The sequence below is a fragment of the Dromaius novaehollandiae genome, chromosome 1, assembly GCF_036370855.1.
Source record: "Dromaius novaehollandiae isolate bDroNov1 chromosome 1, bDroNov1.hap1, whole genome shotgun sequence".
Classification (NCBI taxonomy): domain Eukaryota; kingdom Metazoa; phylum Chordata; class Aves; order Casuariiformes; family Dromaiidae; genus Dromaius; species Dromaius novaehollandiae.
In genome coordinates, this window is record NC_088098.1 from 89,346,575 (window position 1) to 89,360,936 (window position 14,362).

Genomic DNA, 14,362 nt, shown 5'->3' on the forward strand with positions numbered 1-14,362 from the left:
CTTGTATGTAACACAGTGCTCTGGTGTCAGGGAACAGCAAAGGCTGGCTGCTCCCTAAGGGATACTGACTGGCACGACAGAGGCCTGGTTGGCCAGGATCAACCAAGAGTCCAGGTAGCCAGACAAGTCTTGGTGGTGAGGCAGGTCCAAGGTCAAGCTAGGAACACGAGTCAGGGCCAGGATCAGGTCTGGTGAGGGTAGCCAGGGTCAGACACAGCCCAGTGATCACCAGGCATGTCTATAACAAAGAGGCAAGTCAGAGGACAGGCCAAGAAGTCAGTCTGCAGGTCATGGTCTAGGTCCGAATCAAGGGCCTGTGGCCAGGCACAGGCATGGATGTCCTGCTGCTGCTGCAGCTCAGGCTGGGGCTGAGTGCTACAGCTTCAGCTTGAAAGTGTGTGTGTGTGTGTGTGTGTGTGTGTGTGTGTGTGTGTGTGTGTGTGTGTGTGTGTGTGTGTTGTGTGTTTGTGTGTGTTTGTGTGTTTGTGTGTGCGCGCGTGCACGTGCACACACCCTCAGGCACTGAGCCTGGGGTGCCAGACCTCCAGGAGGGGGATGCTCTCAGGGCTCTTACATCTGGCCATGTCAGGAGCTGATAGTAATTGTGGAATTGGTCTAAACAGCATTGGATGTTCTGAGTTGGACAAAATGTTCAGTAGTCTCTCCAACTAACTGCAGTGGTTTGAACTGATGGCAGCACATATACTCCAGGTCATGCAATGTGGTTAGCATGCATGAGATTTTAAATGTGTCTACCTAGACTAACACTGTTTATCAGCAGTTAAAGCGTTAGCTAATATATTTCCTAACACAGCTCATTTTCCCAGTATAAGCAAAGTCCAGGGCTGTGAGTGTCTGTGTGCAAAGGAGAAAGAACAGTGAGCTAAAGGCTCACAAGAGTGTGCTATTTTTTTTTCATAGCACAGAATAGAAAATCACACTGCTATTGGAAAAAACATAGTAGGGAAATGACATTTCTCCTGGTAACTAGTGCTGTAAAAACATGCAGGACAGAGGAAAGATCTTAATTACAAAGGAATTCCCGAAATCATACTAGTTTGGGAGGGAAAAAAGGAATATAAATGTATAATCAACCAGATTGGTTGGAAAACCTGATGGTTTTAAATCACAGCTGTTTGTCTGAATACATGGTCTCCATCTTATGTAAGCTCCAGTGGAAGTAAATAGATGGTGTAGATACTCGGCTGGCTTCTGCAGAGCTAATGGAACATTTGCAGACTCTGCCGTAAACGTAGTATGAAAAACAACATGAACTGAAAGGAAGATGAGCTTTTAAAACATCTGATAGAAGCACAGTAACCTGCTCCCTGTTTTCTTATAGGTGTCTGAACTGTTTGAGAATAGGCTGGCTGAATGAGAAATATTTCTGGCTTGTATTGTGTTAGCTTATATTAGCTATTTAACATTTACATTTGCTGGTAATTAGTAACAGCATCGAGGTTTAAGAGACTTCTAAGTGGATTGATCTATTTGTGTCTTTATTGCTTTTTTTTTTTTTCAATAGACCTTATTCTTCAAGACAATTTAAAGCCATGTTAGGAGAGAATTCTCAGGGTGTCCTTAATTCATATGCTTTTCGGTTCCAAATTTTTCAGTGCCTTGCCTTGCATATGTGCCCAGGACCAGGGTTTGTACCATTGGCTGATGTCTGATGCTCAGTTTCAGGCTGCATATGGTATCTGTGGGTATGCCTAGATGGAAACTGAAGTTCAGGTGCAACCTCCAATATAAAAAGTGACTCAGCCACATTGGCAACACTTAGCTGAGGTCATTCACTGGTGGTATTTCCCCGTCAACTTTTTCTCTCCCTTCATAACTTGTGGCTTCCTTTTCTTTTTTTTTTTCTTTTTTTTCTTTTTTTTTTAATCCCATGCAAGGCAATTCCTCCCCTCGGCACATTGATCATTAGCATGAGCATCTTCACAAGAGGATTTTTACAGTGATGTTGGTAAGCCCACAGTTAGACTGATGAGGACCCTAAGAATTAGGAAATCTTGGGGAAAGGGAGTTTTTGAGTAAGAAAGGAGTTTGGAATGAAAGGGTGATAGTATCTACATCTTCACTTTCCACCTCTAACAGATAAAATATTAAGCTCACGCTTTAACACAAAATGTTAACTCTAACCCTTCAAAGTAATTTATGTCTTATCTCTATGTGTGCGACCTAGGTAAGTGGAGGGTCTGTTGTGTATTTGTGGGGCAAGTATATGGGAAAGATACTGCACTCTTGTGTAAGCTAAGTAACTCCTTTGAAATAGCAGATTTCTTTGTGGAAGCTCAATATTCCTTGTGGGCAGGGAGGTACACACTTTCTCAGTGACACAGATAAGGAGATCTGTATTTGTTGAAACACAATCAAAGGCCACTCTTTTAATTTGATGTTTCCTTAATTTCATTAACTTGTGTGACATTGTGCTCGTAATCATCCTTAATGGGATTTGAAATACATTTTCAGTGGGGGAATTTCACAGGTTTATTTGCAAGGACACTAAAAGATGGCTTGGGTGTCAGTAAGGAGGGATATTAATGAAAGAAACGAGCAGAAAAATAAAGGCAAGACGGGCAGACCTTGCCAGTAGGGACAGAGGATGTTCCCTCACACGGCTCACTACTGCCTCCCTGCCGCAGTTAGAGAAGCCGAGCGGAGAAGGAGCTGCAGCCGCTAACGGTACCAGTCCAAGCCGGGGGTGAGCACGGCGTGAGGTGCGGGTGAGTGAGGATCCCGGGGTCGGGGGTACAGGACCCACATTTCCGGCTGAGCAGATCAGGATTCCCGGTCAGGTTCACCGCAGGGCCTGGGGGAAATGGTTTGGGGTGAAGGGAGTCAGCGGGGCACGGTGGTGGCGGAGGAGGGAAGCAGCGCAGGAAGGTAACGCTGGCTAAGACGTGTGTCTTTCCCTGAGGGGGCTATGGTGGGTAGCGTGCGGTGACCGTTAAAAGCTCGCGAGGCGCAGCGTGCGCCGACCGTTAGAGGCGCGGGAGGCGGGGCGAGCCGTTGCCCGCGTTCCTCCCCTCAGGGGCGGGGGAAACGGCCCCGTCCCCACGGCAACGAGCGGGCGCGCGCGGTCTGTTTGGGCCTCCGCGGCAGAGTGCGGTCGTTTCCGCCTCCTCCTCCACCTCCGATGATGTCGTTGCTGCGCGGGCTGCGGCCTCGCGGGCCCTGGGCCGCGACAAGGAAGGGCCCAAGGAAGCCGGTGGCGGCCAAGCGGGATTGGGACGTAAGTGCTTCCCTTTCCCGGGTGCCGAGCCGGGCCTCCCTCTCCTCCTCCTCCTCCTCCTCCTTCTCCTTCTGCTGCGGGTAGCCAACACCCGCGCAGGGCTCGGGGCCTGGGGCTGGCGGGCAAGGGGAGGGCGCCTGAAGGTCTCGCGGTCAAGTGCAGTCGTTGCTGTCCTCGTCTCGCTTCGCCCTTGCTGGCTCGGGCTTTGCCTAGTGCTCGCTGGTGGCCCAAAACTCTGCCGGGTTGGCCCCAAGTTGGGTTTTTGGAAAAGCTTTCAGCGAGCCTGGTCCTCCCGCCAGGGTTGTTGCTCCGTGGCCGTTCCTATTAGGTTTGTTTGGGGCTGAGCTGGGCAGCAAGGTGAGCCTGACCTGGATCTGGCATGGATTATGCCTCTGGTGGCATGCAGTTCACACTGGCTTTTCACCAGATACAGAAAGACTGGTGATTCTCTGTACTCATAGCAGTATTGGTTGGCGGGAACCTCTAGAGATCACCAATGTTATGCTTGGAGTGGGATTGTCACCAACACGAGGTCAGCTAGATCAGCCCTCTTTCCAGCTGAAGCTTGAAAACCTCCAAGGAAGATTGACCACATCTCCTGGTACCTTTTTTAGGGCTACACTACCCTTCTGATGAAGATACTTAATGTGGTATAAAGTCGATAGGGAGTTCTGGGATCTGGGTTTGTTTTTGTTTTTGTTTTTTTTCTTTTCCCGTCAACCTTTCTCACCAGCCTCGAACCAGTAGGATGAACTGATGTTCGTGAAACTTTGTATTATGTGGCTGTGACACTTTTGATCTGGTACCAGGGCCATTAAAGATGGATTTACAATTTTGCTCAGCTGTGGCCTGAGTGAAAAGAACAGAAGGAAAAGGCAGTACTTTTTTTCAATACCTACAGTTTTTAACAGTCTTAGCATGTAAACACACAGATATAGGAAGCTACAAATAGAGATGGCCAATTTGTATGTCTGTGTGGATTTTGGGGGGAGAGGATACCATGACAGGGAATTTTGTGTGCATCGCATGGGTATGACTGTAATGATATATAGCCCAGTGGTTTTCAGAGCCTTTTTACAATGGACTTGCATACAGACAGAAGAGTTAGTACTGCCTTTGTTGCTGTAATGGCTGATTAATTTTAACATCTGTGGGGCTTGTGACTCTTCATTTCCCTGGTCTGCTTAAGGTTATGCCTTCTAATTTGGATCCTGCTGTTGCTTTAGACTGAATAGTATGCACAGCCTTGATAGGGATATCATTTTTGTTGATTGTTTGCTTTGCTGGAAAATGCTTTACAATGTTGTAAAAAATACACTGTTGCATAATTTTATACTATTTATGTTATAATTTAAGTTTTTTTTTAATGAAACTTAAATCCAGTTCCTCCTCTGTTCTTGCTTTTGATGTGTTCTCTTCTTCCTTTCTGCAGAGTACTGTCCATGATTTGACAGTCCATCGTGCAACTCCTGAGGACATAGTGAGTTAAAAATCTATCATTGCTCCTCCTCTAGGTGATTTATCTGGTTATCTAACATACGTGTTTACTGTATTTATGGCGATGTTTTTCTGGCAATGCTTAATCTCTCCTCTTGAGCTTCTGAAAATGTTGGACTTTTAGTGTTAAATCTTTATTTATGGTGTTTTATGTCTACATCTATCCCTCTGGCAACCAGAGTTTTTCAGTCCTTCTCCATTAGGAAGTGCTAGCCATGTTTTTCTTTCAGTAAAGTATTTACCATCATAAAATAAATGAAACCCCAGGGGATTAGTTTAAAGTTAAGTCTCATCTCTGCTGGAAGGACTGAAAAACATGTTTTATTCTGAGAATTTCTCTAATTCTAAGGATATTCAGTTTTTCTTTAAACAATTTTACATCACTTTTTTTATACTGAATGACTTATCCTTTGCAAAGCATAGCATAAGCATAAAAGCATACCACTTAAGTTTTGCTGGTAGCCCTCATTACCAGGATGGAATAGGCAATATGAGCTGTTGTTGATATAAATTTGCATGTTTTGAGAGGCTAGTCAGGACAGATGGAGATGACAGGGGAGAGAGACTTGATTCTGTAACTGATTGGCTTGATAGCCTTTAACAAACATGTCACATTTAATTTGTTACTTATTTAAGCTGAGCATATGTGTCTCATTGTTAGAGGAAGAGAGAGAATGTCACTGATGATTGACACTGGTGTTAAATTAGGAAAATGCATTGTATCTTATCTTATAGGCAGGAGTGTTTGTTTTTCCTCCCTTTACAGTTGAGAAAACTCTTGCTGAGTTAGTGATATAGGGTAGAGGAAAGCAGACTTTTCTTCTGTTACCTTTGGAGTAACTAAAATTTCTGTATTAATTTGGTTGGTACTGATGGCATTTGACACGTATGGATGTTTGAGGTGGTCGTTGGTATTACCATGAAATTGTAATAAATGGTATTTAGTGCATGAGTGATAAAATCAAGAAAAAGTACTTGTTAGCATTGTCCTGCTGCTTCTGCTTTAGATTGTCCTTTGATTTTTTTGAACTGGATTCTTTAATGTTTTTGTAGCTGCGTCGTCATGAACTACACAAGTCAAAAAACAAAGCACTGGTACATCTGGAACTACAAGAGAAAGCACTGAAAAGAAAATGGAAGAAGCAAAAACAAGTGGCTCCTGATTCCCTGGAGAAAAGGAAATTGACTCTGATGCGTGAGGTGAGAGCTAAATGGGCACTTTCAGCCTAGGTAGCTTGACAGAACGCACACAGCTGTATTTTCCTATCTTTCCTCCTGTTCTAGATAACTTGCAGTAGCAGTGGAAATCTGCTCTTGCACATAAGTCAAAATTTGCTCTTCTTACTGGCTAATTGGACTTCAAGTATGCAGACTTGCTCCCTCCTCTACATGCTGTGTGCTGTTTCAATAAGGCAATGATTGGAATAGGCTGTATAACATTTTAACGGAGCTATACAGTTGCTGATTTCTTTTTTGTTGCCTGGCTCTGCCCTGTCTAACACTGCAGTCCTGTTTGTGTTTATTGAACAAGAACTGTTTGCAGAGTTAAACTCTGAACTGTGAAAAGGTGAGCATTATTTCTGCGCTTATTGTTGTCTCCCCTTCTTCTCTCCCTACCCACGTATGTTTCTTTGTTTGATGGAAATATGAATATTTCTTTTGCGGGGTAGGAGATAGGTCTTTATCTGCCATTGCTGCGTTTAAAGAGAGAAAAGGCAGAGTCATAGGGGCAGAAAGGATGAGGCAAGAAATCAGTAAGGGGAGAACCTGTCTAGAAGAAAAACTGACAGAACAAAGGTTGAGGAGCTGCGGTTGCCAGCAGACAAGCTTGTCATCTGGGAGTCAAGCTTCTTATCCTCTAGGCGGGTCTGAAGCACTCTGACTGGAAATGTTAATATTATTTGCTTTTGAATTTTTCACTATATCAGCAAACCCAAGCTTAGCTAAGAGACAGAAGCTTATCACTGCTTCAAATCATCCTTTTGTGTCACACAGCAGGTGATTTCCTTGCCACGTATTATGAAAACCAATTTCAAAATATGTTATTCATGAGCTTTCAGACCTCATCAACATTTGGTCAAACTGAGAACTGCTTTTGCTGGAGAAGAATGAAAATGAACAATGTTCACCTAGCACTTAAAATAAAGATGATTTAGTAGCCCTGTGGGTGTGCAGTGGGTTGATGATCAAAGACCTCTTCTTTCTTTCCTCTTGTTTTTACAAATTTTCAGGAATCTGTGAATTCTGAGGACATTGAAGCATAGCACAAAACCAAATGAAAGTACTTAGAATTAAAGATCACCAACTAGATAACAGTTTGAAGTCTTTTTCTCCACAAACACAGCAGAATTTTTGTTAATGATATCATGCTAATCAAGCATCATTTTGACATCTGTTCTTTTCATATTTTTCTGCCAAATGCATTTTAATGGAGTATTTAAATAAAATTGTGGACTATTATACAAAAATTCCCTAATGTAATAGCAACAGGTTCAATAATACTTCCATTCAGAAGCAAATTACATATCACAAAGGTAGATTAGACCACCAGCTCTAAGAAGTGGTTGGATTACCTATTACATGACTTTGTAATTCAGATGTGAAACTCATGGTTAGGAAACAGTCTTCTATATTTCTTGCCATTTCTAATGCCGATGCACAAATTTTAATTATTCCAGAGTCTTTCCACATCATATTTAAGAGAGAGCTTTTTATCAGCATACCCTATTTCTACTTTTGAATGAGAGAAATTGTACTTCTGTATAGGAAGATAAGAGATGATAATGCCAGACAAGATGGAACACACCTGGGTTTTGCTGGTAGAAACATTGGCCTTTCCTTGTATGCAGAGGAAAAGAGAGATGGAGAAGAGTCATCATTTTTCCGTGTCCCCAGCTTAAATCCTGTTCGTTGCTGGGTCTTACCATTCGGAGTAACTGGGGAGACTCTTCCCTCTGAGTCTCCTAGTACAGTTCAACCACCGTGTGGATTGTCTGCTTGTCTGTCTCATCTTGGTAAAATTTTCTCCTTGTTTAGTGCTGTGAGAGCTCAGCTTTCTTAAGCCTCTTTACTCCTACTCAACTGCAGAAGAGTCAGAAAACTAGGGAGATACTGCTATTAGCGTGTTTTTTCTTGTAGTTGGCGGGTGGAGAGAAAGGGAGTCTCCACTTCCATGGATGAGTGGAATAGTGTTTTTAATCTTCTGGGGCTTTGTCTGCCTAAAAATCTAAATGAACAAATAGTTTGAATTGGTCTCTATAGCTGTGGATAGTGAATGCGTGGTTACCACACTGATTGGTTCCATAGCAATGCTTCGCTTTAAAATAACATTAGTGTATTATATTAAAGGGTGGGTGGTGAATAGATTCCCGTGATGGGGAGGGTTGGGACGTGATGGGGAGGATCGGGACGAGTCCCATTGAATTATCTTTAGTAACAGTCTGAAACAGGAGGGAAGATTTGTATCACCTGTGAATTACATTAAAATTAAACTAGGAGAAGACATAGCAGTTGGTGAGTATGGCAAAGACATGTAAATGGGCCTAGTGAGATTAGATGGGTAATGTCACTTTGTTTACTGCCAATCACGAGCAAACAAACTAATTTACCTTGGGGACGATGCTCTAAAAATGTTAAAAATATGTTCAGCAGGAAGGAGAAGCTTAGGAAACTGCTGATGCTGAAAGAGATCTAGTAAAGAGGGTGAAAACAAATTCATTGAGATAATTTTTGGCTGATTACATGTTGCCTTTTTAATTGCCGTGGGCAAAAGAGTCATATTTTGGAGCAGGTAATTTTCTTCCTTCTGCAGGTCTGGAATGACTAAAATCCTGCATCATTTTGATATGAAACTGCTAAACAAAAAACCTAGATTTAGTTAATATTGAGTGTAAAAAAAACTGAATAGTGACTTGGAAGACTGGGTTATGTGAGGTGATTAAGAGAGATGGATATTTGCTGCTTTACAAAGTTGGTTGTGAGGAAAAGTGTGATATATTGCAGTGTAGTTCAGACTCAAAAGAGCAGTCAGACATGGAAACAATATATGGGGCAACTTCCTGACCTAACAAGGCATAACAGAATGAGAAGAAAATAGGTGAAATGCTATTGCTAGAATTTTTTGAATGAGGCTGAATATAAAACATTGGCAAACTTATCAGTGGACACTGAAGGAAAATATGGAGCATATAGAGCTTTGAAATAGCAGTAGTCCAGTCCCCCTTGTGATTCCTGGGTGAGCAGAAATTGTTGCTGTCCTCAAATTTTGTGTGGGAGGGCATAAATGAGCCTGTCTTTTCTGTGGCAACTTCTAAAGTAGTTGCAGTCTCTCTGGATAAATTCCACCAACGATGATGAAGTGGAGATGATTTACACGTTTGATCTCGTCTCAGATGTTTTAAAAGTAAATACCTTCTTCCCAAGCTATGTATATAACTTTATGATGTCATCATTTCAAACTTTGTGCAAGAAACTACAAGTGAAAGAGGAGTTTTCAGTTGTGCTCTGCCCACAGGAGCCATTTCTCCAGTCAGCTCCCATTAGCTCACAGTAGCTGATTGCCTTTTTCTTTAAACTCAAAGACCTCCCTCCTTAAGCTGACCTGTCATAGTTCCAGTGATGGACTTTTCTGGGAGAGAGACCTTGAATGGGAGGCTGTACCTTATGAGAAAGAAGAGGAGACTTTCAAAAACATCCAGTGTTGCCAGATGTAAGCAGCTGTATTTATATCTTTTGAAGCTTTTATGAAGTTACGTGGCTTAATTTTTAGGCAGGATTTTCAACAGTCAAGGCTGTATCAAAGAAGTCTGTCTGAATTGGTTTGGTCTGATCAAAATGGTTCATGGTTTTTGGGTGTCTGTCAGAAGTGAATAAGTGTCTGTCTCAGCAGCGTTGAGATCAAATGATTTGAAGCTGTGCACTGACTTTCTGTCACCAGGCGTATGCCTTCATTTTGCTGAGCGTGTCATAAACACACAGCCTCTTGTTTGTGTTGGGCTGGAGGCAGAAGAAGAGAGTGAGAGGAGAGGAGTCTTTGTAATAAGAAAGAGTCAAGGCTGATGGGGACCCCAGTTGTAATAACTGTTTATTCACCTTGCTTTTTAGAAAAATAAGGTGAATGATTGTAGTCACTCAGAATGAAGTATGATCTTTTGATCTATTTTGAATAAGGATCTAATTGCGCAGTACAAACTTAGTAGGCATTGTTGTTTTAGCTGTTCTCTTGCTAACTGCTTAGAAGAATGCTACCCAAAACACAAAGGAAAAATCAGTCTGCACAATATGAAATATTTCCTTATATGCTATACTTTCAGATTCTCTCTGATCAATACCAGTTGCAAGATGTGCTGGAACGATCTGATCAGATTATGGCTGTGGTAAAAGACTTATTTGGGGATGCTCCTCGCAGGCGAACAGGTAGATCATCTCATTTGTATATGTTAGTACCTTTAAGATTATCTCATTGCTTTTTTGTGTATGGCCTTGCTTTACAAAGTTTTATGTTGAGCATTCTTTTAACTGTATTTTTTTTTTCTGGTGAGCTAAGATAGTAGAATTGATCCTGTTGATATTGGATGACACACAGGTGAGGATAATACCTAACATGGCACAGGAGAGTGAGGTGTGGCCAGTTATCCCACTGTATCAGTCCATTATGGAATTTCTGGTCGCTTACTCTGAAACATCTGATGTTGGCTGCTTTTATACTCAAGTTACTGACTATACAGAGCGCTAGTTTGATCCACTATAGTAGTTCTGATTCTCGTTGCTATGTGGGTTGACCTCTTGCTCTTGGATATCCTTGAAGATTTATCAGTAACTCGTGAACAAGGCTTTTCCTTTTCTTATCCTGTCCTTTGAGTCCATATCCTGCTGGAAGGCAGGACTGGCAGTTTGCATATAGATTTTAAGCTTAGATTCTTTTCTCTGTAGGCTGCCATTCTCCTTTGCTTACAATGACGCTTTCATCCTATATGCTTTTTCCACACGTGCTTATTTAAGCAGGGGAGAAAGAAAGAACCTCAGTACGTGACTGAATGTATTAAGATAACTTATGGCTGGTCTTTGGCCGTTACTCAGAAGCAACATGCATCCCTGTGACCCTTTTTGTGCAGAGTGCACAAACTTGTTTTTTTGGTACGAAGTCCTGAGACACAGTACAGACTGAGTCCTCTCTGTATCGTACTTCCCTATTTTGTCTGATTCCTCTAGGTTTCCCTAATGTAACAATGGCTCCTAACTGTGACCTAGAATCTTCTGAAAGACCCATTGTACAAAAACGTGATCCTCCCACTCAGCTTTCCATCCTTAGTGAATCTGTCATGGATTCCCAGGTAATGTATGTTCAGTTCCATGCGTGTCCTGTGGGTTTTTTTATTTGTGCAAGATGAGGATATTCGAAGGAAGGGTTTCCAAGCAGACTTAAACCTTTTTTCTATGTATTGTATGCTGTGTTGATTACATATAGAAAAAAATTACATTAAATGGAGGTGAATTTATTTTGCGTGAGTCTGGGAATCTTGATTTTGGATTTCTTAACCTTTGAGTATGAGAAACACCAATTTCTTATGTCTCATACTGGCATGCTCTCTCTTTTAAATAGTGGGATTTTCAGAAATAGAACAAACTAATTGCAGGCTGAAGAAAACAACTCTTGCGCCACTTAACTAGTTACAAACTATTGCAATATGCCTGTGAGGTTCAACTGTGTCAGCATATATGAGTGCGTAGCCAGCTGGACTATGATGTATTTTTGCTCATGCATGTGTAAATATACACCAGTTAACTCTGCAGCCTTGATAGTCCTTCAAGTTTAACTTTTAATACTTATACTTTACATTATTTTACAATTATTTAGATTTGCTTTAAAAATAATTTTTTAATGTCATCATTTAGATTGCTTCAGTATTCTGTGACATGAGTTATACCAGGAATGCTTACTTTGGGCTGAGAAGAGGCATGTGAAACTTCTGAAAAGTAGCTCACTGTGGTGAAGACCAAAAGGACTGTGCAGTGAAAGTGCCTTTTCTACCAAAGCTGCTATTATATTCTCTTGATTCTCTAATCCTGTTTCCTATTAGCTTGCACAAATGCATGCAGTTTGAGTTGCATTATTGCTCTGTCATGTCTTTTTGTGTGTGTGTTTGTTTTTTAATGTGAAGAGTTATTTTTGTAAGCTGTGAATTTTGTATACAGAGTGGTATTTCTGGATGCATGCGGCAGAATAGGCTTAGATTTTTAAAAGAAAATACTACTGGTAGGTTTCTGCTGAGCTTCTGTGAGATTTACTTTCCTTTATATGCCTATGAAAATCCTAGTTAAAGACCATCTGGTGAGGCCTACCCACTGGGACTGGAAGTTGCAGGAACCCTAATTCCAAATATGATTAATCTAAGTCTTGTTAGGAATGTGATATGTAGGACTATATTTCATTCTGGTTGCTTTTTTATACATAGAATGTAAATGTAATTATGCAGATTTCATTTCAAGGTTGTTCAATTTCTAAAGCCAAATGACTGAAATTTTAGATATGCTATAATTTAGGTTGCCTTTTCCATGTTCTGGCTACTCTTTCTCTGTATTTGTTATGGTACAGGCCTTACAACTCTCTCTTTTTTTTTTTTTTTTTTTTTTTAATCCTACAGTGTGTGTGGCCTTTCTTATCCAAATAAAATAGTAGGTATTGAACTTTCACTTGTCGTCTTCTTTTCCGAGACCATTGTCAGTATCAGTATTTCTCAGCTACCATGTAGTTCATCAAAACCTTCCCACAGAGATGTGTGTTTTTAACTTTGTTTTGGAGGTGGGGACTGAAACACAGTGTGGTTCCTCCACTCCCCTTGAAGCACTTCCACGAAAATGAAACAAATTAGTATTTCTTCCTAAAGACAGTTTGAAAGTGCTGAGATCCCTTTTGTTTTCTTTGTTGTTTCCTAAAAAAGGCTCTTAATGAGGTGGAAGAGGAAACATCATCCATCCGTCAATCAGAAGATGAACAGCATGACTCTCTGAATTTCAAATCCAGCATCAGCTCTGACAGGTCAGTGCAAATATATTCATTCACGTTTCCATCTCTGTAACATTTGAAGTAGACAGAGTTAAAGTTAAAAACTTTTTTTTTTTTGTTTTCCTTCATGAATTATAGGTGTGTTTCTGACTTCAGAATTCCAGGGAAAGCCTTCATTGTAATCTTGAGACTCTTTGTGAAGGGGGAACTCATGTGAACAGTTACAGCTATTTTAAAAAGCTTTATTTTTTTAGATTGTAAAGATTACCTACAGTCACATAATGAATTGTAACACAATAATAGTTGTGCTTGTTTGGAATGCAGGCTACTCCGGTTATTGAGAGAAGAAAATTCTTCAGGGAATTCTCAGTTATGGGCTGAAAAAGAAATGAGAAAAACTACGTTACTCCAAGAAGGAAATGTACCTTTGGCTGCAACAACTGCTTCTCCATCGCTGGAACATTCAGGTTGGATTTGCCAAAGCGCAGCCTCTCAAGGGATATTAAGCTGTTAACAAGATCTTATCTGGAATTCCTTTTGGTGTGGGTGAGAGACAGAGATGTGCTAATCTAGCTCAGATAAATTTCTAGACAAAAAAGGCATTATTTCCATATAATTACTTTGAAACATTTTACTGTTAGGAGCATACCTGAAGTATTTTATGTGTGTTTTTTGTTTTGTTTTTAAATCAGCCCTCAATGCTACCAGCGAAGTCAAGAGAATTCATTCAAGGCTTCTGAGCGAAGAGAGAGAAGAGACTGTGGACTCCACTTACAGTGTGAGACAAGTGCTGAACCCAGACTCAAGGAAACAAAAGCAGATTTCAGCAAAAGGTTTAGTACTTTTAAAAATAACATACCTGCCTTTGACCAAGGTCCTTGGATCATAGGAAAATGTAGGTTGAAAGGGACCTTTGGAAGTCATCTAATCAAACTTCCTGCTCACAGTAGGTCTAACTCCAAAGTTTGGTTAGGTTGCTGAGGGCCTTGTCCAGCTGAGTTTTGAACACCTCCAAGGATGGGCATTCCATAGGCCCTTTGGGCAACATATTCCAGCATAGTCTGCATTTTCATTGACAAAACAAAGTCCATGGGAAGTTGTGAACCATATATATGGTTCTTTGATGCTACCCATTTTGTTGCTAGCCATACTGTTCTCTCCTATGTAGTGCTTTTGTGCTCTCCCGTAGTCTTCTCTTTATTATGTTGCACAGATTTATGATGATTTTCAGTTTACTTAATCAGCATGTATTTGCATATGGAGATTGACATCAGAAACAAACCCGTAACATGGACAGAGATTGGTATAGAGGAGTCACTCACTAAATGTGAGACCTGAAAGCAGCTGATCATTTTTCACTGGCAGTTCACCAGCAAACTGTTTCTGTGCTTTTAACTGAGAAAGGTGAAAGTATAAGCAGGTGTCTTAAGATAAAAGCAGCAAACCATGATTCTTGGGAGGTACTAGTATGGTGGCAGAAAAAGTTTTGTTTGTTTGTTTTCTGATGATCTGAAAATAACGTGAATGACTGGGGACATTCTTTGTTGGTCCATTATAGCTCAGGGCCAGATAGGGCCTCTCCTTTGACTTACTTCAACAAACACTTAATGTAATTTCTTTGG

General features: G+C 41.1%; 1 protein-coding gene across 6 annotated transcripts in view; it reads left to right on the forward strand.

Annotated features, from left to right (window-relative positions):
* The first annotated feature begins 2,631 nt into the window (after window positions 1-2,631).
* Window positions 2,632-14,362, forward strand: part of SPICE1 (spindle and centriole associated protein 1) — a 33,426-nt gene continuing 21,695 nt past the window's right edge. For 2 of the 6 annotated variants that reach the window (XM_026103469.2, XM_026103470.2), the window contains exons 1-8: window positions 3,033-3,238; window positions 4,671-4,718; window positions 5,789-5,935; window positions 10,048-10,150; window positions 10,946-11,067; window positions 12,676-12,773; window positions 13,065-13,207; window positions 13,433-13,573. In XM_026103469.2, coding sequence (XP_025959254.2) covers window positions 3,143-3,238; window positions 4,671-4,718; window positions 5,789-5,935; window positions 10,048-10,150; window positions 10,946-11,067; window positions 12,676-12,773; window positions 13,065-13,207; window positions 13,433-13,573 — 898 coding nt within the window. In that variant the 5' untranslated portion in view covers window positions 3,033-3,142. Of the gene's footprint in view, window positions 2,730-3,031; window positions 3,239-4,670; window positions 4,753-5,788; window positions 5,936-10,047; window positions 10,151-10,945; window positions 11,068-12,675; window positions 12,774-13,064; window positions 13,208-13,432; window positions 13,574-14,362 lie in introns of those variants that run through there. The other 4 variants (XM_064519668.1, XM_064519662.1, XM_064519661.1 and 1 more) reach the window with 4 other exon arrangements.